The sequence below is a fragment of the Mauremys mutica genome, chromosome 9 (assembly GCF_020497125.1).
Source record: "Mauremys mutica isolate MM-2020 ecotype Southern chromosome 9, ASM2049712v1, whole genome shotgun sequence".
Classification (NCBI taxonomy): domain Eukaryota; kingdom Metazoa; phylum Chordata; order Testudines; family Geoemydidae; genus Mauremys; species Mauremys mutica.
The window spans coordinates 1,034,452-1,057,424 of record NC_059080.1 but is presented as its reverse complement, the minus strand read 5'-3'; the positions used below and the strand labels follow the sequence as shown (position 1 = coordinate 1,057,424).

The 22,973-nt window shown below is 44.8% G+C and overlaps 1 protein-coding gene across 10 annotated transcripts in view; it reads right to left on the bottom strand.

Moving 5' to 3' along the window:
* The window catches only part of TEX11 (testis expressed 11), a 120,190-nt gene that overhangs the window by 88,279 nt on the left and 8,938 nt on the right, over positions 1-22,973 (bottom strand). For 7 of the 10 annotated variants that reach the window (XM_045030819.1, XM_045030818.1, XM_045030825.1 and 4 more), the window contains exons 5-12: positions 21,087-21,166; positions 17,766-17,846; positions 17,548-17,697; positions 14,207-14,287; positions 10,704-10,789; positions 5,515-5,572; positions 4,566-4,661; positions 3,016-3,097 (exon numbers count right to left, since the gene is read on the bottom strand). In XM_045030819.1, the coding sequence (XP_044886754.1) occupies positions 3,016-3,097; positions 4,566-4,661; positions 5,515-5,572; positions 10,704-10,789; positions 14,207-14,287; positions 17,548-17,697; positions 17,766-17,846; positions 21,087-21,166 (714 nt within the window). The remainder of the gene's footprint in view (positions 1-3,015; positions 3,098-4,565; positions 4,662-5,514; positions 5,573-10,703; positions 10,790-14,206; positions 14,288-17,547; positions 17,698-17,765; positions 17,847-21,086; positions 21,167-22,973) is intronic. The other 3 variants (XM_045030823.1, XM_045030822.1, XM_045030824.1) reach the window with 3 other exon arrangements.

The following is a 22,973-nucleotide window of genomic DNA, read 5'->3' as shown; positions in this document are numbered from 1 at the left end:
GAGGGCTGAAAACCAGTCTCCCTATTCCAGTGACAGAATGATCATCAATAGTGTGACCATCTTGAATGTCTGAGTTTTGACAAACTTGTTGAGAGTTCTTAGGTCCAGGATCAGCAAAGAATCCTGTGGCACCTTATAGACTAACAGACGTTTTGCAGCATGAGCTTTCGTGGGTGAATACCCACTTCTTCAGATGCATGCCAGGTCTATGGGTGGTCCAGGATGGGTCTCCAACCTCCCTTCCTTTTGGGTATTAAGTAGTACGAAGAGCAGAACCCCTAGCCTCGTAGATGTTGAGGTCCTGGTTCTATGGCTCCTAATTCCAGGAGGCGGTCTATGTCCTGCCATAGTAGACTCTCGTGAGAAGGGTCCCTGAAGAGGGACAGGGAAGAATGTTGTGGAGGAGGTAGGAGGTGAAATGGATGAAATATCCAGATCTGGCAATCTCAGGACTCATATGTCCAATGTTACATGCTCCCGGGCACTGCAGAATGCTGCCAAACAGTGGCCAAATAGGTGTGTGGTCACAGGTGATAGTGAGGAGTGGTCTCATGGCACCCCGACCTCCCCGTCAAAAGTAGTGCTTAGGGGCAGGTGGTTAGGCCAAGGACTGGGAGCCTGAGGGCTTCCACTTCGAGAATCTCCCCTTCTTCCTCTGGGGCTCATAGTGCTGCTGCACGGGGAACAGTGCTGAATACTGCCTGTGTTGGTATTGTGAGCTGAATCGTCTCTTTTGCACTGGTGTATAAACTCCCAGTGATCTCAGAGTGGCCCTGGAATCCTTCAGGGAGTGGAGGGAGGCATCAATCTTCTTGGCAATTCCTTTGTGGGGACAGAGTATTTTTTGTCCACTTGCTTGCAAGTCGGGACCATCGAGGCCTGGGGTTCCCACACTGCCTTAGCAGGGTCTAGGATGGCCTCATTAATTGGGAGGATGACTTTGGAGGTGGATGAGACATGGAGGATATCATAAGTTGATGGTGCATATCCTTAACCTCCTCCAATGGTATATGGAGGGTGTCAGCCACTCTCTTTGCCAGCTCCAGGAACAGGAGAAAATCATCTGCTATGGAGGGCTGTGATGGCATGACTGCCTTATCTGGCGAAGAGGAGGATATGGCATTGGATGCGATCTCCTCCTCAGCATCCATCTCCTGCTCCATAACCTCTAAGGGTACTGAGGCTCATGATGCTATAGCTGAGAGAGGCTGTCTGTGAGGTTCTCTGATGATACGCGGTGCCCTGGAGGAACTCTGGCGATGAGCTGTCCAGTGGTCCCTGTAGAGCCACTGTGGTGACATAAGGCCTGGTGGAGGTGCCCATGGGTGACCATACCAGGATGGCAGCAGTGCCATCTGGTGGTACATTCCTGGACTCTGTTGGTATTGGGTCCCATATGGAGCCCAGCAGGAGTACTCAGAAGCCCCATCTGACTCACTGTCAGATCCTTTGCTTGACCATGGAGGAGTGTAGCAGGATTGTAGGGAAATACCTCTTGGGCGACCATGGCTCAGTGCCATCATCTGAGTACCAAGGGGTGGTGAGTTTGGAACTTCCAATATAACAGGTCCCCGGTTTGCTGGAGTTCTGTTGGCACCGAGCATCCCAGCATCGGTGGCGGTGCCAGAGGGGATGGAGACCTTGCCCATACCGATCTGTCTGGTGCCAGGTAGGTCAGTGCCACTAGTATTACCACTGACGGTTCACATTCTGGGAGCAGTTTAGGGCATTTGCCCTTATCCTTCTGTACCAGAGACTCGGTGCCAATGCCCAAAGGTTCCGTGGGCCTGTCAGCAGCTCCAGGTGCCAACGGTTGCTGTGAGGTATGGGTGCCAGATGACTTCAGTGCCTGCAGTGCCAAGGATACTGAGCGAGATGGTGATCGGTTTCAGTTATCCCTGGGCTCGCTGAGGAGGCTTCCCATTCTCTTCTTTAGCATTTGAAAGGACTTCCCAGACCGTTTTCTTGACCCACTATCCTTTGAAGTCAAAGGCTGGGAGGAAGACTCACGCCTGACTGGGGACTGTGGTCGGAGATCCTCATCCATGAAGATGATCTTCTGGTGAAGCTCTCGGTTTTTGCGGGATCTCAGTCCAAGTTGTTGGCAGAGGGAACACTTTTGTTGAACGTGGCCCCCGCCAAGGCAGAAAATGTATTGAGAGTGCTTGTCCGTGACTGGGATTGCCTTGCTGCAAGTGTGACACTTTTTGATGCCCCCAAGAGCCAGGCACACCCTTGTCCACGGGGGTCTCCCGCCCCCACCAGGGACGATGGAAGAAAAAATTCCTCTCTCTTTTCTTTTTTCTTCTTTTCTGTAGAGAAAGAACTGAGGACGGTTAGCCTGACTAGCCTCGTGGCACAGCATGAGGATAGGTACCGCATGTGTGAGCCCAACAGACACTGCTATCGAAGTTCACCAGTCAGTAGCACAGGGACACAGACACAGCTACAATGGAGGACCCATAGGGACACTACTCGAAGGAGAACTTTATTTTATCAACGCACGGCCAATCACTATCTTGACCACTCTACTTATACTCAGCCAGACTCTGCATCATTACTCATGTGCAGTAGTATCTTACCCCCACAGGCAGAGGAGTAACTGTGTTGGCCTTCTACACAAAATTTAATTTCACCCTGAGTGAATACAGCCCAAAGTCTAAAACTACCAACATTTTTACACAGCTGTCTTTTCACTATCTTAGTACTAACAAGTCCTCCCCCAGCAAATGCATACAACTGTCACTCATCAGCAAAAGTAACTTTTTCCTTTTATTCAAAGTTACACCAGGCCCTCAATAGCATCGGTATTCCCAAGGATTGCTATAATAATTTTAGACAGATTTCCGCACCACATACATCCCAAAACCAGGCTGTGACATTTAGCAAATAAGTCGCCTTCTTCTATAATGGATGAGAGATTAATTTCAACTCTCTCCCACATCATTCAGTCTTACTTCTTGGGCCTGGAATACGACATTATTCTGAACCACATTACATACAGAGCTGATATACCTGTCCTGATGCCTTCATCAGATGCTGCACTTTTCAGAAGGATTTTAATTTTCAAGAAAAACCCAGCTGGATGCATATTCTCCTGCATATTGATAAACAATGACATTACATGAAGAGCCAAATTATTTTTTTAAACTCAGAGAACAATTTCAGCTGAATCCTATCAAGAGTCCAGCACATTCACAAACATGACAGAATGTCAGGAAATTCTAGCCAGGACAGGCTTTTCCCCCCACAACATAGGGCTTGTGTACACTGGCACTTTACAGTGCTGCAACTTTCTCACTCAGGGGTGTGAAAAAACACACCCCTGAGCACTGCAAGTTTCAGTGCTGTAAAGTGCCAGTGTAGACAGTGCAGCAGCGCTGGGAGCCACACTCCCAACACTGGTAGCCATTCCCCTTGCGGGGCTGGTTTTTTTTTAGAGTGCTGCCATGACTACATAAGCCATGTTAAAGCGCTGCCAGTGAAGACATGCCCATAGTCTCCACAGTATTCTCCATTCTAGTTTTAAATATCCCAAGCAATGGCTATGTAACTGGCAATCTTTCCACTCTCAGTGTCTAAATTTTCATTTTTCTTTCTTAATTTTTATGTTGCCAAGAGGTTCTGAGTAGGTCTCAAGAGCAAAATACAGCAACCTGATCTTGCTGGATCCATCTATAGACATTTCCAAATAAAGGCTGAGTATGTTCTGAATGTTTACATTCTGGCAGAATTCATTCCTCCCCTACAAGGGCTTGAATTAACTGGATTAATGTAGAATTAATAACAAGTAGGATTCCAGGCAATTTAGGAGATTGTGCACTTCAGTGCTTAGAAACTACAGTGATGGCAGCAAAATAAAAACCTGAATAGACTAATACTTCAAATGCTTATGGGTTTGCATGGCACAAACTCTTTCCCACACTTGATTATCAACAGAAAGTGCACCTGGGAAAAACGTTACTAACCTGTTGTGTAATTGTTCTTCAAGATGTGTTGCATATGTCCATTCCACTCTTGGTGTCTGCACGTCCACCACATGGTCACTGGAAACTTTTTCCCTCAGTGGTACCCATTGGGTAGCTAGGGCTCCCCCTGCTGCTGCACACCACTGCATACAGGTATGAAGAGCAGAGTTGTCTCTAGCCTCCTTCACTTCCTTCTTACTATAACTCCGATGGAGAGGCATAGGAAGGCATGTCATAGAATGGACAAGTGCAACACATCTCAAAGAACAATAATAAGGTAATAAGGAAACAAATCAACAGAGCCAGACATGTACCCAGAAGCCTCCTGCTGCAAGACAAGCCCAAGAAAGAAACCAACAGAACTCCACTGGTCATCACCTACAGTCCTCAGTTAAAACCTCTCCAACGCATCATCAGTGATTTTGTCTGATGAAGTGAGTATTCACCCACGAAAGCTTATGCTCCAATACGTCTGTTAGTCTATACGGTGCCACAGGACTATTTAAATCAAGGTTTCCTGCTTGCCAATTTAAATCATTATTAAAATTGGTGTCTTAAATCAATCCAGCCTGCTTAGACATCACAGTAAGTTACAACCTCGTTAGCCAGGCTTATAGCTCTGAGAGCCTTGTCTTGATACTGTTCGCAATCCCACTCCAAATAGACAGTGGCTAATAACCGCAGCACTTTAGCCTAAAAAGAAAAGATAAAGTGAATCATTAAACGCAAATGAAATAACCAAAAACAATACTTAAATATTGCACAAAGGAGTGGAAATGAAGGAGATGGAAATATAAGCTGTGAATAATATTCACTGTAAGCACACTGGGCCAGGGACTGTCTTCTCTGTTACTAGAGGTACAGTGCCAAGCACGTGTTGTTCCTTGATTGGGACTGCTAGGCACTACCATCATATAACAATTGTACTCTTATCCCTTCTGAAGATTTGCCTTGACATGGTAAACTGGTTAAGTTTAGGTCAGGCTTAATAAACGTGCTAACTAAGCCTGACATAAACTTGACCTTTTTCCTTCTGTAGATGCAGGATAACCTTTAGCTCAATTTAGCTGGTCAAGTTCAAAGTTCATTTAAACTAAGAAAAAGATCAAGTTTAGGTCAGACTCAAGTAACACACATTCACTAAACCTAACCTAACGTGACCACTTTTCCCAGTCAAGATGGAGCCTATGGGTTAGAACGTAATTCTTCTCCAAATACACTAGCTGGAGTATAGTATTAATGCACTAGCTTTACATCTGCATGAAAATCTAGGTTCAACTATGACTAAGGACACACACAACAATGACTCGGTCTCAGACTCAGCCTAGTATCTAGTAGAGAATTATTTACACTATACTACCATTCTGCGGGACTAAAATAGCAGGAAGTGCTAAAGATCAGGATGGATAACCACTGGCAGAGCTATGAGGGGAGGCTCAAGACTGGCACAGAGAGGCAGTGGGGGCTGCAGAGCAGGACTGGCACTAACGACATCCTGCTATTAGTCTGTGTGTAATTCAAAAGTTTCTATATGTGTATTTCTTACCTGCATTTCTTCCCCAGGAGAATACTTCTTATCCATTTTCCCAATCTCATAACTCTGGCTACAATTTAAAAGAAAAAATCAGAATTATATGGGCTAAAAGATGTAAGCAGAACTCAGTCAGCTTTCTGGGCTATGCAGTGAGCTCATACTTACCTTTTCCATTTCATTTATTGTTAGGAGCCACATAGAGCACACAGAGGAAAATATTAACTAAAATAAATGGTCACAAGATAAAAGATCCTCTGATTGATATCAAAGCATCAGAAAATAATATCCTTTAATAATATCCATGAGACTGCCAACAGGGCACATTACAGGAATGAAAATCAATAGAGATAGGACCAAGATATGTCATCTGTGCAAGCTGTGTCAGAAGCAGGCTCTAACACCTGCCAACACTTTTGAATGTCATATGGTAAAGAAAGTGATACTCTTCAAATTTAGCACTTTGTCTCAAGGTGTCCTTACAAAGGATGCTGTAAGAGTAATTGAATTCATTCTTGAACTTCACAGCCTGATATGATTATCATGGGACAAGACAACAACAAGACAGAGCACACAATCATACACAGTATTCACCACTGTCTAAGAACAGAGGATTTAATTTGCCTTCTAAACTCCCAGATCTGAATTGCACTAAGTTCTTTCTGCTTTACTCAAGTTAGTTAATTAAGCTTCATAACCCCGCTTTGAGGTAGATACGTAGTGCTGCCCCTTTTTCAAACTTGTTTATTTACAAGGAATGTACAAAGTCCTGCTTCTCCAAACTCAGGAGAAACCAAGAACAAAAGAATCAAATTCTTAGCTTGTACCTTGAAGTCTTTTTAGCCAACAGTCTGAACAGCTCTTACTGGCTTTTCTCAGGTCATGCTGTGCTCACAGGCTACTGCTTGGCTTTCTTGCTTTTTGTCTCTGCCTCTCTCTCTCTGTGCTGTTTGTTCTCCGTTTGTGTGTGTTCTGCCTTCCCTCTCTCACACACACAATGTTCATCAAAACCCCTCTGTCCACTCAGTCTAAACTCCTCCTAGGTGGGTTCACAACCCCATTTTGTCTTAGGTGAAGTGCTTCTGTTTAACACGTTCTGATATTCATGTTAACTACAGGGCGCATTCACAGCCTAAACTCAAAGAAGTTTGTAACCCAAGCAGTCACCAGTACCTCTCAGAATAACAGAATTATCATTCCCACTTTACAGATGAGGAAATTTGGGCCTGGTCTACTCTAAAAAGCTAAATCAATCCAGCTACATCACTCACAGGTGTGAAAAATCCACACCCCAGAGCAGTTAAATTAAGCTGACCTAACACCCAGTGTAGAGCGCTCTAGGCTAATAGAAGAATTCTTCTGTTGACTCAGGCTTTGGCTACACTTACACTTCAAAGCGCTGCCGCGGTAGCGCTGCCGCGGCAGCGCTTTGAAGCGCTAAGTGTAGTCAAAGCGCCAGCGCTGGGAGAGAGCTCTCCCAGTGCTGTCCGTACTCCACCTCCCTGTGGGGAATAACGGACAGCGCTGGGAGCGCGGCTTTGACCACACTGGCGCTTTGCAGCGCTGCAATTTGCAGCGCTGGAGAGGGTGTGTTTTCACACCCTGCTGCAGCGCTGCAAATTTGTAAGTGTAGCCAAGCCCTTAGCTACCGCCCTCTGGGGAGGTGGATTGCCTGTGAAGATGGGAGAACCCCTCCCAACAGCATAGGTAGTGTCTATACTGAAGAGTTTACAGCAGCGTAGTTGCAGCACTGCAGCAGTGCCACTGTAGTGTTTTAAGTGTAGACAAGCCCTAAATCGCATAGAAGGTAAGTGACTTGCTTTCAAGGTCGTGGCAAATCAGTAGCAGAGCCAGAAACAGAACCTAGGAATCTCAGTTCCCAGTCCTTGTTCTAAAAACTAATTCATAGTATAAAAGGCCTCCGAGGTAAATGCCTGTGGGGAATTCCATAAAACTGAAGCTAGGTAACAAATGGGACATGAATGCAAATAAAACTTTAGAGATGCAAAAACCAATTACATCTGTGGGCAACTGGGGGGCCCCGGAATAATGGGTGCCCTGCCCCCAGCAGACAAACACTAGGGCAGGGCAGGGCAGGGGAAGTCTCCATGCCCCGACCCCTCTCCCCAGCAGGAGCAAGCCCCACACTCCGACCCTGCTCTGCTCCCTGGTAGCAGTGCTGAGCAGGCAGGGGAAGCCCCCACGCCTGACCCCACTCTGCTCCCTAGCAGCAGTGCTGGGGGGTGGGGTGGGGTTGGGTGGGGGAAGCCCCAGTGCCCCGGCCCCACTCCCCATTAGAAGCCCCGAGCGGCATGGGAAGCTCCAGCACCAAGACCCCGTCTGCCACCCTGGAACTGGAGGAGCTCTGGCCTCCTGCTGCGGCCTCAGGGCTGGGAGAGCTCTCACCCCCCACCTGCGGGCCCAGGGCCCTGTGGGGGGGGGGGGAAGAGCTTCTCCAGTCTTGGGGCCACAAGGGTGGGAGGTAGAAAGGAGCAAAGGAGGGCTGCAGTGAGCGGGTGGAATGGGGAAGGACCGTGGGTGGAACGGGGGAAAGGGACAGAATGGTGTGGGACCCTGGGCAGGGCCACAGGCAGAAGGTGTGGGGAGGGGGCTCCCCACATGCTCTGGCCCAGGGCCCCACGAAATCTTAAACTGCCTCTGTCTGTGGGAATTTATTCCCAGAGTTGATATTTTCTCAGTATGAGATAACATTAATCCCACTAGATGGTGCTATAACATTCTATCCAGGCAAATGCTTGTGCTTTGCAAAGGTTAGTTCGGTACTCCAAAGATTTTCTCATTGGTGTTTGTGAGCACTTAGTATCCCATCTTCTAAGTACAGGGAACAAAATAAAGAGATGTTCTCCAAAATATCAGTTTTAACTAACCCTAAACACTACTTCAAGACTTCCTTGACTCCATATCTATGATCATTAAATGTTTGAGATTAAAGAGGGCATTGTCAAGTTGATTTCTTCTGAATATTTTTTTTTTAAATCCATTCTGATTTTCTGAGTCTGGCACAGGATAATTTTTCCTGATAGCCCAAATGTCTTGCACTGCTTCCTGGTCCCCGTCTTACCACTCCTTACAATTCCTTTCCCACATTGGAATATACACCCTATAATATATGTAGATAGTTAGCATGTTGTCATTTAGCCCAAATAGATAGACAAATCATTTGTGTTGCTATTTTGTGGATTCTCTCCAAGTTGTCAACATTGGAAACCTAATAAATCTGTCAAGGTCACATGTAACAGTGAGTGAGCAGTAAAGGCACCAGGCCAGTTGCGGAGCTGCCTGTGCCCTTGTAGCCCAATGAATGAGGCTGAGAACACTAAAGTAGGGAGAACTAATAAATTAAACAAACTTTCATCAACATAATTATGGCTTTTGGTATGTAGCTCTTTTATGAGCAATTCAAAGACTACTTTTAGCAAATGCATATAATGCTGACAATTATTTTTCTACACTTTTCACATCTCTTAAGGTGCAACCATCACCATGGCATTATGAATGCGGCACTAGCTGGGAACAATCTCCCTAGACACAGCCTTCTTGGGAGAATAAGAGGTATGGATAGAATTAAAGAGAGCCATGAATATTTCTACATGCAAAGAAGGGACCTCTTGTCAGAACATGAAAATCCATGTGAAAGAGATGCCTGATATTGAGATAACAGTGAGGTTGACATGAAAGAATGTGCCTGTAAACAGAGAAAAGCCACTGAGCTGGGTGTAGGCCTAGCTTTGCTCAGCCAAGTAGAGCTTTAGATTTGTAAGCAGAGTCTGAATGAGCTCTCCCCTGACATCTGTGATGAGCTGTGGAAGAGAACTTCAGGAGCTGATCTCATTTGCATGGGCACACTCACTCTGCCTAAGTCCTCGCATGATGGGATTGCTTGCCCAAATGATCACTTTTGGCTGGTGTTGGATCCCCAGTCTTCTTGTTATTGGGGCAGGAGTAATAAAGGGCAGTGATTGTGTGAATCAAGGGCAGCAGAACTGTACCTGGTATACCCTGCTAGAGGGACTCACCCTCAACGAAACGGCACTCGGTAGGCAGGGAACATGGGTTCCAAAACCCAGTGAGTTGAGAGAGAGTGGCGACAGGTACTTGCATCTGGTGGTGTGGGCCTGGCTTAAGGGTCCTAGACACCATTTGACCCTTCCTCTCTCCACTATGTAATAAAAGAGCTAATTTAGATTCAATTGACAGTCTTGTTACATGCTGCAGAGCTGAAATCACTGATACCTGCTTTGGGACAGTGTCTCGGATGTAAAAGACTGCTCAGTGTGTACCAGCAGTGAGGCTCCCCCACTAACAGCTGAAATCACTGAGAGCTGAAATCACTGAAAGCTGTGTTAAGTGGTGGGCCCTGAAGACATCTTGGTGAGTGGCCAGCAGGGTGGCTGGCAGAGAAGTGCAGCAAGCAGCCCACAAGGCAGCTGGTGGAGAGGCATGACAAGTGGCCAGCAGGGCAGCTGGCAGAGAGGCGTGGCAACTGAGTGCCCGAGCAGTGGAGCATGTAAGGTGCCTCCTTACCACCCCCTCCACCCAGGAGGGGAGGTGAACTCTGCAGATGAACCTCTGAACTCTGGGGCAGCACTGACCAAGGACAGCAACTGTGAGTGGGGTGCAGAGAAGGGACAGGCATGTTAAAGGGATTTTTGGGTTGTTGCCCTGAAGAACCTGAGAGGAAAGGACACTGCCCAACTTACTAGGGGGTGAGTCTTTTGCTCATGGTTTATGTTTATGAACCCTGTTTGCAGTGTTTTCCCAAATTAATGCTAAGTTACTTCCCTCCTTATTGCCTCTTAGAGGTGCCCAGGGGGTGGTGTGTAATTGTCGCAGGTCACTGGGTGGAGGCTCAAGACGGTTTTGTGTTGTATTGTTGGAAAGGAACCCCTAGATACTGAACCCGGCCCTTTTTTCTGCCAGCTCTGACTGGCAGAAGGGTTACAGATTGATTCATTTAATACTAGAGCTAGATGAAAAATTTCAAACAACTTTTTCCCCCATCAGGAAACTGCTTTTTCAAAAACAAAAATTTTCACGAAGAATTTTTTTTTTTTTTTTTACAAAATTTTGCACTTTTTCAATGAAATCCAAAAACTAAAAATTGCTTTTTCCTATTCCTTCAGCCACATTTGCTATTTTCTCAGAAAAAAATACTTTGCATTTTGTTTTCCCTTTTACATTACCTGAGCCAGAAGGAGCTCTGTTCATACCCCTTCTGTTCATAGGTTTCCACTCCAAAGTTATAGCAGAGGATTGACAGATAACAGGTCTGCAATTAAAAAAAGTGCTTCTCCTGTTAGGTTCTTGTAGTGACTTTCAGAAATCTAAGGCAGCTGAGTCTCAGACACACTTAAAATACTTTTTATATCAAAGCTACACCCATCACTATCAGAGCTGATTTTATAGGAGGGAAAAGGAATCTGAATAAAATTGTTCTATTGTTGTTCTATGGGAAACTAAAGCAGCATTAATAAATAAATCCCTCAAGGTCACACAACAGTAGAACTGATCGAGTACATGTTGCAGCCCACTTCCATCAATAAATACGACAGAGTAATTGAACAGGGACAACTAAAAAAGGGGAAATTAGAATAGGAGAGGAAACACTAGGGAGCTAAACACTCATGAGTGAATAAAAACCCATCACAAAAGCAGGAACTATTGCACTGTACAGTTTGGGAGAAAAGGTTCTTCCAATATTAGATATTTCAGAATACTGCTGCTTCATTAGCTCCTCTGTGTGTAAACTTTAGGAACCTGAGTTACCTCAGTTAAGCCTGGGGCTAGATCCCTGCACAGATACAAAAATGTGGATGTACAGCCAATCCGCATCCACCAGGATCAACATGCGATCCAATCTGCTAGCTGTCTTTTACCTGTATCCGCATCTGCACTCACACACACAGCAGCAAGCCGTCTCACAGGACTAGCAATGGGCGGAGGAGGGGAAGGGAGCTAGTGGGGGGGGGCGGAGTCTTGCAGGGAAGAGACAGCATGAGGATGAGGACTGGGGGTAAGGGGCAACATGAGGGCAGAGTCTTGAGGAAAAGAGGCGGCGCAGAAGGAGTTGCTGGGAGGAAGGAGCGTTGCATTGCATGCTGCTCCCAGGGGGCTCGTGAGCAATGGCACATCAGTGCGTGTTGCATCACAGTGTGTTGGAGGAATGGGGTGCCAGGGCCCCACCCGTTCCAATCCTCATGGCTGCAGGCAGGCCCTGCTGCCCAGGAGCCAGCGGGCCAGGCCCAGGAGTGGGAGCATGGCCAGTGCTGCCGGGCCGGGCCATGATGGGGACGCTGGCACTGCCTGAGGGGCCCAAGCTGCTGGACAGGAAGTGGCACAGCAAGTGGGTGCTGGACAGCCCCAACTCTGATCTGCTGCCCAGCCTCAGCCACTGGCTGCTGGCCACCAGTCCCGAGCGTGCTGTGCCCCCCAGGCTGCCCAAGCCAGACACCACGGGCCAGGTGCCACCAGTGACTAGAGCCCTGCATCCGATCTACTACCCGCAAAAACGGTCCATGGATATGAAGTGGATATCCGCAGATTTGCAGGGCTCTACCTGGGGCTAGCCAGTTCAGCCATAAGGCTGCAGCAGAATCACCTGACTGGCCATCCCAGCCCAGCCCACCCAACTGGCTTCAAGATCACTACAGGTCTGCATTTAAGCTCAGCAGCAAGTCGCTGGAGGCTCCAATACTTATGCCTGCAGCTGTGATCCTATATGCCTTCTTCCCAGCCTTGCTCCACCCCTGCTCAGTTCCCAGCTCTGGCCCCAACCCCTGGTTCCTAGCTCCAGCTCTAACCCTCAGTGCTGCCCCTGGCCTCTGACACTGAATCCAACCACTAGGTCTGACCGCCACTGCTACGATAACTAGGTATGACCGGTCACACCCTGGTCCATGACAGTTTGAGCAGCCCAAAAAGACAAGATGTAGTTTAGCTGCAGAATGGACCACACTGAAATTGATGCCTCTTTGGCAGAGTTAGCGAGCACCCTGAAGAATCTATTAAAGCCAGGTCCATGCCCTTCCGGCACAGAATGTAGTGCCGCAGGCACAAGCCACGCCATCAGTGACTCAGGCCCACTGAGTATCGAATATCCCAATTGTCTGACAAGTTTGATAGTGACTGTGGAAAATACTGTGGGTTCTTAAACCAGCACCAGTTCCTGTTCCTGCTGTGCTCACAGTCATTTCCTGCCAACCAAACCACAGTGGGACTCGTCATTAGTCTGTTGACTGGGGAACCGTTGAGCTGGGATTCTCCACTGCTTGAGAAATCTAGTCCCCTCTTGCATCAGTTCAAGGAATTTGTTCAAGCTACTTCAACAACCTTCAACAACCCAAATAGTAACATACAGCAGAAGCCACGCACCAGGTATTGAGGCAGGATGCCAGCCGGCTGCTCACTATGCTGCAGAATTTCAGCACCCGGTAACAGACACAAACTGGAACAAGGCCGCTCAGTGTTATCACTTCCAGCTGGGTGTAAATGATGGACTCAAGGAGGAGCTGGCACAGATAGAATCCCCGACTGGGCTGGATGCATTTATCCAGATAGGCATCAAGATTGCCAATAGCTTATCATAATGCTGCAAAGAACAGAGGGTGGCTTCTTGACCCACACCTATCTTAACAAAACCAGCCAGCCACAAGTCAGCACCCACTTTACAGCGTGAACTTCTGCAGGCAGATGTGGTCTACAAGCATTAAGCTGATTGGGGTCACCAGGCTGCACCTAACTTTAGCATCAGTTATCTGCTCCAGTTATCAACCAGCAAGGTCTGGTTATCAACTTAGAATCTCAAATCAACCTGAGCATCGGCTAAGCTAGATCACCAATACCTAGGCCCACCCAAGATTCTCAAGCAGATCAATCCAGTGACATTCAAGATTCAGTTATCAGTCAGTGAAGACCCACCCTCTGTTCCATGTCTCCCTCTTAAAACATTACCTAGAGACCTTAGCAGGAAAGTTTGAGAGCCACTGTTCTAAGCCATCAAGTTTAACATTATTTAATTGAAGAGTTTTGTTGGAAAACATGTAACATTTAAAATGAAACGAAAAGCAGCAATACAAAAACCCCAGTGGGTCACTTTAATGATTCATCCAATGATTGCAGCTTTGTCCATGCAACTAGAATGAAAGCAGAACTCCTCAAGTGAGTTACAGTCACTCAGATACTCTTAAGGACATGCGGAGGTTGTCACAGAAACCAGTTAAATCCCATTCAACCACAACATGCACAGTGCCACATTTCGCTTTCAAAAGTCAGATTTCAGCCTTCATCCATCCCTTCAGATTTTATTATTTACGCTGTAGAGTAGTGGTGGGCAACCTGTGGCCCGTGGGCTGCATGGGGCCCGTCACGGTAATCCGCTAGTGGGCCATGAGATAGTTTGTTTACATTGACTGTCCGCACGCACAGCCACCCGCAGCTCCCAGTGGCCGCAGTTCGCCGTTCCCAGCCAATGGGAGCTGCGGGAAGCAGGCAAGAGTAGGTGAACTTTGACGAAACAAATGTCCTTAGTACAAAGAACAAGCAAAGGAAAGACACAGAATAGATGTACAGAGAATTTGATGAATATTTTTCAGAATTTTCTGAGACATCAGTATCTCCTTGAAAAGCTGCTTTCTTTCTTGTTAATATTAAACTTTTGGAAGGACACAAAAGGTCTGATTTCACTGACCTGTTTTGGCAGCCTTGTCAACATATCTTTGCAGCGTTGCAAACATGTCACTGCTTTTTGAAAATACCCTTGAACAACTGCCTAAGAAAGCAACAGAACATGCCAACAAATTGTTAGAATAAAAGCAATTTGCCTTTAAATACCCTGCCGGCTAACAATACAGTGCAACTCACTATACTGTAAATGGAGAGATAACAAAAACAGCAAGACACATCGTGAAACTCTGAGGTTATAGTGTGTGAACATGTAGGATCATGTGATCATTTCCTTCAAATGTTAAAATTGCCATGAAGATACATGAAATATGGTATAAGCCAGAGTTCCCCAAATAGTGGGTCATGGGAAGATTGTAGATGGGTCATGGGCCCAGTGTGGAGGGAAGAGGGCATTGGAGAATGAGCCCACCCCATCAGACAGTAGTGGCTCCGTCCTGTCCTGCAGGGCTGTGCCCACCTCCCAACTATAGGTGTCACAACTTGGTGTACATGGTTGCCATGCCACTCAGGTTTGGCCCAGGCACCCCTCCATTGGCTGGATCAAACCTGAGTGGCACTGTGACCTCATGCACCAGGTCAAAACATCTGGAATGGGAAGCCAAGCCCAGTTCCACTGGAGCCACCACTGTAAAGTGAATGCAGGGTGGGTTCACTCTCCGACCCCTCTTCTCCTGGGGCCTCCTCACCATTCCAGGCCAGAATTAGGATTGCAGTACCAAGGCAGAGGGCCCTGCTGCATGTAGTCAATGCCCCTCAGTGGGGTGATGAGGAGAAGAAGGATGCTGGCCAATGATTTTTGGGCCTTCCCCATGAATATAGACCCTGAGAGAGTCACACACAAAAAAATGATAAAATGCAATTGGTGGATCACCATAGTAAAAAGTTTGGGAACACAGTTCAGCAAATCTGATCTCCAGCCACATTGGCCCCTCCATTGTCTCCCTATTTGTACCCCAATGTCTGTACCACTTTTTAGTTTTGCCAATCCCAACTATTCAAAGATCATGGGTGGCTTACAAATCATGAGATTTTTTTAAAGAAAGAAAGAAAAAACAAAAGAAAGGTGTTTTTATTTTCTTTTTAGTGCTGTAGAAGAGTACAGTTGTGTCATTTTCAAACTTTTCTTCTAAAGGACTACTGTGACATTATGAGTATAATATAATATCTCATTGAAAGGTGATGGGGCCAGAAAGAGTTAATTAACTCACCTCACCGACTGACCTGACCCATGGGTGAACCTTAAGGACTGGTTAGGAAGATATGTAAATGAACAGAGCTTTGAAATGCAAGTCTGCATTGTTAGAGGTAGAAGGGGAGATGTTTGCTCAGGTCGTGTGATGTAAGCAAACAAGTCTTGTCTATTGCTATAGTTTTAATTCAAAGATCAAAAAAGGAATATTAACATTTATAATGATACTTGAGTGAAATAGTGTTATTGTCTATGTGTCTCTTTGAAGGTTGTGTTAACCTGTATCTGAACAGTTTAATGGATAAATTACTCTGTGCTAATTGCCAGGAGATTTGGGAGAAGGAGTTAAGCCTACTGTTTTCTCAGGCAGAAAGGCTGCTGGAAATGTATAAGAACCCTGGGACACAATGCTGCTTCATCTCAGATCTGCTTTGGGTTTCAAGAGGGGGAAACCTTAAGCCATAAGGATTGAGATCCCCAGTCACTTACTGGAGCCACCCTGAATATGGAAATTGGACTGTAACCTATGGACTGTTTCTAAAAGGACTTTTGGCAACTACAAGCTCACCTCTACTATGTATCTGAACCTCAAGAATTGAATTCAAGTCTGTATGTATATTGATCTTTTAACCAACACACTCTCTCTTTTCTTTTTTAATAAATTTTAGCTTAGTTAATAAGAATTGGCTATAGCATGTATTTTGGGTAAGATCTAAGTTATAATTGGACCTAGGTATGTGGCTGATCCTTTGGGATTGGAAGAACCTTTTCTTTTATATGATGAGATCAGATTCTTAGGAATCATCATCATATATCTGACAGGTGTGTCTGGACGGAGGCCTAAGGCTGGGTACTTTAAGGGAACTGCGTGGTTTGGACTTCTAAGTGACCAGTGAGGTACTAGAGAAGCTGTTTTGTGCTGGTTGGTAAATCTAAGTATTGAAATAACCACCAGCATTTGGGGTTTGTCTGCCCCGTTTTGTTTGCAGTTCACCCTGATTGAGTGACCTCAGCTGGCTCCCACGGGCAGCACCATCACAACTACAAATTTACTTTTTTTTAAATTATTTTTAAAAAGATGAGATTCTTGCCTATTTGCATGATTTGCAGGGGTTGGAGCTTTAAGAAAAATCACCAAATATCATGAGACATCATAAAATCATGAGTTGGCAATGATGACCTCCCTACTTGTATATAAAAAACATTGTACATAAAAAAAATAGTTTATATGTGTGTGTGTGCATAGTTAGTATATCTAAAGATTACCATCTAGTGGCACATTCAATAAAGTTGTTATTATGCACTGCAAATATGTGTGCAGCTTTTAATATCTCTTAGATCTTGGCTACTTGTGATCTAAATGCAAGGTTGCACTTAAGTATTATTTGATTACTTTAGTGACAGAATACTGGCACAGAGATGTCTGGTTTTGAATTTACATATCTCACTAGATATATGTTGCACTGCTGTGGATGTGGAGACCCTGGTTCCAAAGCAACACCAGATATCTTGTTTCTTCAGCCAGTGAAACACAGATCTTAGCAGGAGGTGAATCAGGCCTCGAAAAGATAGCTGTCCATTTTATAAACACTCCTGCTAGTTAAATGACAGAAGGTATGTCTACACAGAAAAGAAAAACCCATGGCTGGCCTGTACCAGCCAACTCAGGCTAGTGGGGCTTGCGCTGAGGGGGCTGTTTTAGTGCTGTGTAGACTTCTGGACTTGAGCTGGGGCCTGAGTTCTGGGACACTCATCTCGCAGGGTCCTAGAACCCAGGTTCTAGCCCAAGACGGGAGTCTATACAGCAATGAAACAGTCCCACAGCCCCAGTCCGAGTCAGCTGCACAGGCCAGCAGCAGGTGTCTAGTTGCTGTGTAGACATACTCAGAGTCTTCAAGAAATGATCTAAACAACTTTGCAGGATGGTAAATTAGTGAAGATGCATGTCAAAAAAATAGGTATATTAAGAATGCTTAAATTACTGCAATGCTGAGGGGTCAAATCTGAGACCTTTCAGCATATCTAGGGAAACATATCTTTCCAGTTTACTGACAGGAACGCACACTTCTAACAAGTCAGTCAAAGTTCCAGTATGATCATTCATACATTCCATATGCCCCAGTGACCTATAAAGGGAAACTGGCCAGGACACGTACTGATTCAGCCTGGTAAGACAGCACTTTGAATAGGTCCTTCTCTACATCAGCTTTGTGCACCTGAATATCTGCCTCACCACTGCTCCTCTTCATTAATTGGGCATATAGTTTTTCTAGACTCTGGAAAAGAAAACAAAAGCACCCAGAACACTGTTACTCAATTGTAGCACTTGCTAGTAAGAGTGTTTGCAGGAGACTGTACCTAGCCAGAAACTTACATTTATGGCAATCACAAGAAATCCATCAGCAAGGGCGGCTTTTCCAACATCCACCCACCCTTTTCCAGTCTTCATGGTCATCTGAAGCAGAAAAGGAACATGTGTTTTGTGAAAATTCAACCCAAATCATTTCTCACTTGTTCTCTATCCACGGCATCATCAACCTCTGAAGAACAAAGGAAGCAGAAATGCACTGGGGGAAAGATCCTGATTGAAAGAGGTTCAGCCAGTAAGAGTGTTGGAACATGTGGTGAGAGACACCTTTGCTTTGTTTTCACTTAGCTTGTTAAATTAGATGTTAGTTGCACTTTACCTTTTATTTCCTTGTAACGAATTCTGACTTATACGCCTCATTACTTGGTCACTTAAAATCTATCTTTCTATAGTTAATGTTTTTTGTTGTTGTTTTATCTAACCAGTGTAAGATTGAAATGTTTGGGATAACAAGATTCGTGCATATCATTTTCTATTAATAAATGACAAACCTTATATGAGCTCGTATAATCCAGGAAGGTGTTGGGCAGTACAAGACACACATTTCTGGAAAAAAGTCCGGGACTGGAAGTTTGATTGTGTTGCCTGGTAGTGTAATTCTATAGTACTCATGGAATATAACTAGGAGTGATTTACATGCAGGAGGCTGCATGAGAGCAGACCTGGACTGGTTGCTCTCACAGCGAAGTAGGGTAAAAGGTTGCAGAATTGAAGGGACACAGCTATCCATCAGTCCAGACTGTACCCTGGGTAATGTCTCAAAAGGGTTCCCTATTCTTTGCAAACATCTCATCTCAGATCTGACAAACTCACTCTGCCAAACATGTCTTACAGGATATTTATCCATAAAGAGCAACATGTAAGGTATCTACAGAATGCTCGTAACTTGTCAATATTCATAATTATTGTGAGATGCATGTATGGGTAATATTTAAGGAATAATGTATTTATTTTGAAAGTTTGCTTTATGGACCTGGAGTACAAACACTGGGAGATAATGTGTCTTGGTGATAGCCCATTCAGGCAAAGAGAAATTGTCACCACTCCCTGTTTGGCCAGTGATCCAATGCAAGGTTCAACTGTTTAGGCTTGTATAGTACTAAGATTGTGAATGGGAAACCATCAGAGCAACAAACAACAATTGAAACCACTTAAAGATTAAAAAAAAAATTTAAACAAGATAAAAGAAGATAAACACACAAAAGGGGAGAATAGCAAAGATAAAAATGCAGTTTGTGTCTTTGTTGTTGACTTTCACTTGCAACCTCATTGCTGGAAAAACACAGGTATACCATCATTCCTATCAGCCACTCCAAGACCTTGCAAACTTATACACCAGTACCAGGCTGTTTAGGGCATTCCATTTGTCATAACTATAAAGGGAAGGGAACAGCCCGCCTGTGTAAAATACTATAAAATTCCTCCTGGCCAGAGACACCAAAATCCTTTTACCTGTAAAGGGTTAAGAAGGTCAGGTAACCTGGCTGACCTCTGACCCAAAGGACCAATAAGGGGACAAGATACTTTCAAATCTTGGTGGGGGGAAGGCTTTTGTTTGTGTGCTATTTGTTTTGGGGTTGTTCGCTCTTGGGACTAAGAGGGACCAGACATCAATCCAGGCTCTCCAAATCTTTCTGAACCAGTCTCTAATATTTCAAACTTGTAAGTAATAGCCAGGCAAGGCGTGTTAGTTTTATCTTTGTTTTCTCAACTTGTAAATGATCCTTTTTGCTGAGAGGATTTACCTCTGTTTGCTGTAACTTTGAACCTAAGGCTGAGGGGGTTCCTCTGGGCTCTATGAATCTGATTACCCTGTAAAGTTATTTTCCATCCTGATTTTACAGAGATGATTTTTACCTTTCTTTCTTTAATTAAAAGCCTTCTTTTTAAGAACCTGATTGATTTTTCCTTGTTTTAAGATCTAAGGGTGTTGGATCTGCACTCACCAGGAATTGGTGGGGGGAAAGGAGGGGGGATGGTTAATTTATCCTTGTTTTAAGATCCAAGGGTTTGGATCTGTGTTCACCAGGAACTTAGTGGAGAAGTCTCTCAAGGCTACTGGGAGGGAGATACTGTGGGGTGAAGGTAGACAGAGTTTCCCAAATAACTCTTAAATGATTTGGGTGGTGGCAATAAAACCAGATCTAAGCTGGTAATTAAGCTTAGAGGTTCTCATGCAGGTCCCTACATCTGTACCCTAGAGTTCAGAGTGGGGAAGGAACCTTGACACCATTTAACTACCTCTTCTTTTTGGTCACAGCCATACACCAGTGTTGCAAAATATAGTCTTAGCTGGCTAAGCCAGACTCTTATTAGACAGAAGGAAACAGGAGAGGAATAGGAGAGAAGAAATAAGGTGGGGAAGGAAAAGGTCACACAAGGAGTGTATGTGACAGTCTCATATACCAGGTTGTATCTGGGAGTTAGCTAGAGTCAGTAGAAGTGGTAGTATGATCTGGGTCCCTCTCTCAGCCTGATCAGGACATCCATCAGGATTAGGATGAAGAAGATACTGGGTCCCAAGAGATAGTGGAGGGCAACAGCCATCATTGTGAAGACTGCTCCTTCCCCTTCTTTCGGTCAGCCAGCATTATGGTAGCCCTCTTTTCCAAAAAAAATCTCTTTTGAGGACCGCAAAAGGGGACGAACAGCCCATTCACTCATTGTTTTGTCCACCAATTAGGCCTAGTGTCTGACACACCAATTTTGGTTCACTGATTTCCAGTTCCACACTTTTCTTGTTTACCAAGCATGATCTTAAGACAGTCCTTGAGTTATATCAGTAGGCATTTTTGCTTGGACTAATTCAGTCTGTCTTGCTTTTGCAACTTTTCCCATCAACATTTGTTGTTACAGGTTACTGTGGCGTTTTATGAACTTTAACTCACTTTTTACAGTTGAGCTCATAATTAGGGTAAATTTGTAGGCCCAGTTATCACAACAGGCAGTATTCTTTTCCATGAGGTACTGAAGCAGTAATTTACTTCTGTCACAATATTTGTATTGGCTGGGTAAGGCAGAACTAGTGCCGTTAATTTCCATGTGGGAGACCTCAGCAACTCATGTTCTCACCATGGACTAAGGCGTGTTATGCTGGTTTACTATGGAAGTCAAGGCTCATAATGGTATGGCTGAGAAACCCCTAACTATAGTGGCTCAACCAGGTGTCACTATGATAACACAGGTCCAACTTTAGCAGATACATCCCTCAGAAATATAATTTCACTCACTTTCCTGAATTACTCTATCATTTGAAAATACCTTTCCAAGATTTCCCTTGGAACCCACCATACTGCACTTGCATTCTCACCATTTAGCTAGACTTACCAAAATCTGTCTTCGTACTTTCTCCTCTGGAGGATCGCTGCCTTCACACAGGCACACTAGCCTGCAAGAAACATGGCGCACTGCAAGAAAACAATGCATGCATACATAAGGATGGGACATTTCCCCAGTTCTTTCAAGCCCTTATGAACTCTAACTCTAAAGTTAGACTATGGAGAAGCTACTTCTTCACCAACTGATGCAGTCAGAAACATAATTTCTGTAAACCCCCATAAACCTAACCACCAGCACACTGTTGTGTGCTGACTGTCTCATATAACCAGAGTAAAATGGAATTCAGCATATTAGCTTACAACTGATGTTTTTATAACTGCAAATCTCATAGAGCAGATCCACTGCAAACTAGAAGAAGCTCCAGCTCCACATCATACCCAAGCACCACACCAATGAGAAAGCACCCTGGAGACTGCAGCCAGCCTGGAAACCTTACTCCACTGCAAAGTATGATGGGCAGTATATGTTTCTACCATGTGGGACTTAAACATGTTCCCACTGAAGTCAAGAGGAGTTTTGTTATTAACTTAATTGGAATAGACTTAGACTCTCCATATTTGGGAGCAGATTCACCTAGTGTTTGTCTAGACCCTGGAGGTCTGTGGCAGCAAATAATTCTGCAAGGGACAAGGCTATAGAGGTACACAGAAGTCAAAACCTTAGCTATGCCCAGGGGATCATTAGAATACAGTGCAGCCCACAAAGCAGGGTGGAACTAGCTGGGAAGAGAAAATGACCAGGGAGTGGCCTGATTCAGCAGCTTCTCTCTGTAGCTTCTAAAAAGTTCCAGGAGGAGTTAAAGCTTGTCCTAAGCAGAAACCCCAAGGAAAGGAAGCTGCAAAAACACAGCCTGCCCTTCATCAGAGTGAATCTCTCTTCAGTGCATGGAGATTAGCTGGAAAAAGAAGTGTAATTTAGGCACATTGTTATTCATTCATTACAAAATGTTTACCAAACAATAACAATGGACATCATGGTAAACACCATGATGCAATTCATTTATTATTGCTTGTTAAGAATCAACGATGTGCTGCTCTAAGATGTACACCAAAATATTCTCTGGCAAAACCAAGACAGACAAGACTGACGTTCTTTATATTTCAAAAGTTAAAAGCTAACAGAACAAATCTTTCAGTTCTTCATACATCAAAAAGTTAAAAAAATAACACAACCCCAATTTTTTCAAATATCCTTTGCAGGTCACCTTTAACTATGATATGAGATTGTGCCCTAGAACTAGTAAACCTCCTTCCCTCCCCTTTGCCTAATATCTCTCCCTGCATTATGTATATAACTTAGACTGTAAGCCCCTTGCAGCAAAAGCTATGGACCAGATACTGGGGTCCTGCAGATCTGCACAGAGCGCAGGTCAAGGTGCAAATACAAAGGTGGCTTTAAAGTTCACATTGGAACTCCACCAATCATGATGCTCCCCTAGTGCAGGGCCACTTGCCTTGCACCAGGTTAGATCAACCTTGGGGCTGCAGAATCCTTAGGGTTTGTCTACACACAGTTTTGTTCCAATTTAATTAAATTGGTTTATTAGAGATACAATGTGGGTGAGGCAGTATCTTTTATTAAACCAAATTCTGTTGGTGAAAGATACAAGCATTTGAGCTGCACAAAGCTCTTCAGGTCGATATCAGCGTCTATCAGTGCAGCCCCCCACAGCCCAGACACTTATATCAGTACAGTTTATTTCCAAAAATGTATGGACCAAAAACATAGCCAAGGATTAGTGAAGCACAGAGGAGTCCAGAGACAGCTCCTTTCCTCTGCTCATACCCCTTTCCACTGCTACAGGCAGCAGGAAAGGGGAGCAATATAACAACTCCTACACTGACTGTCACCAGAGGATCATTCTTGCGCTGGAGT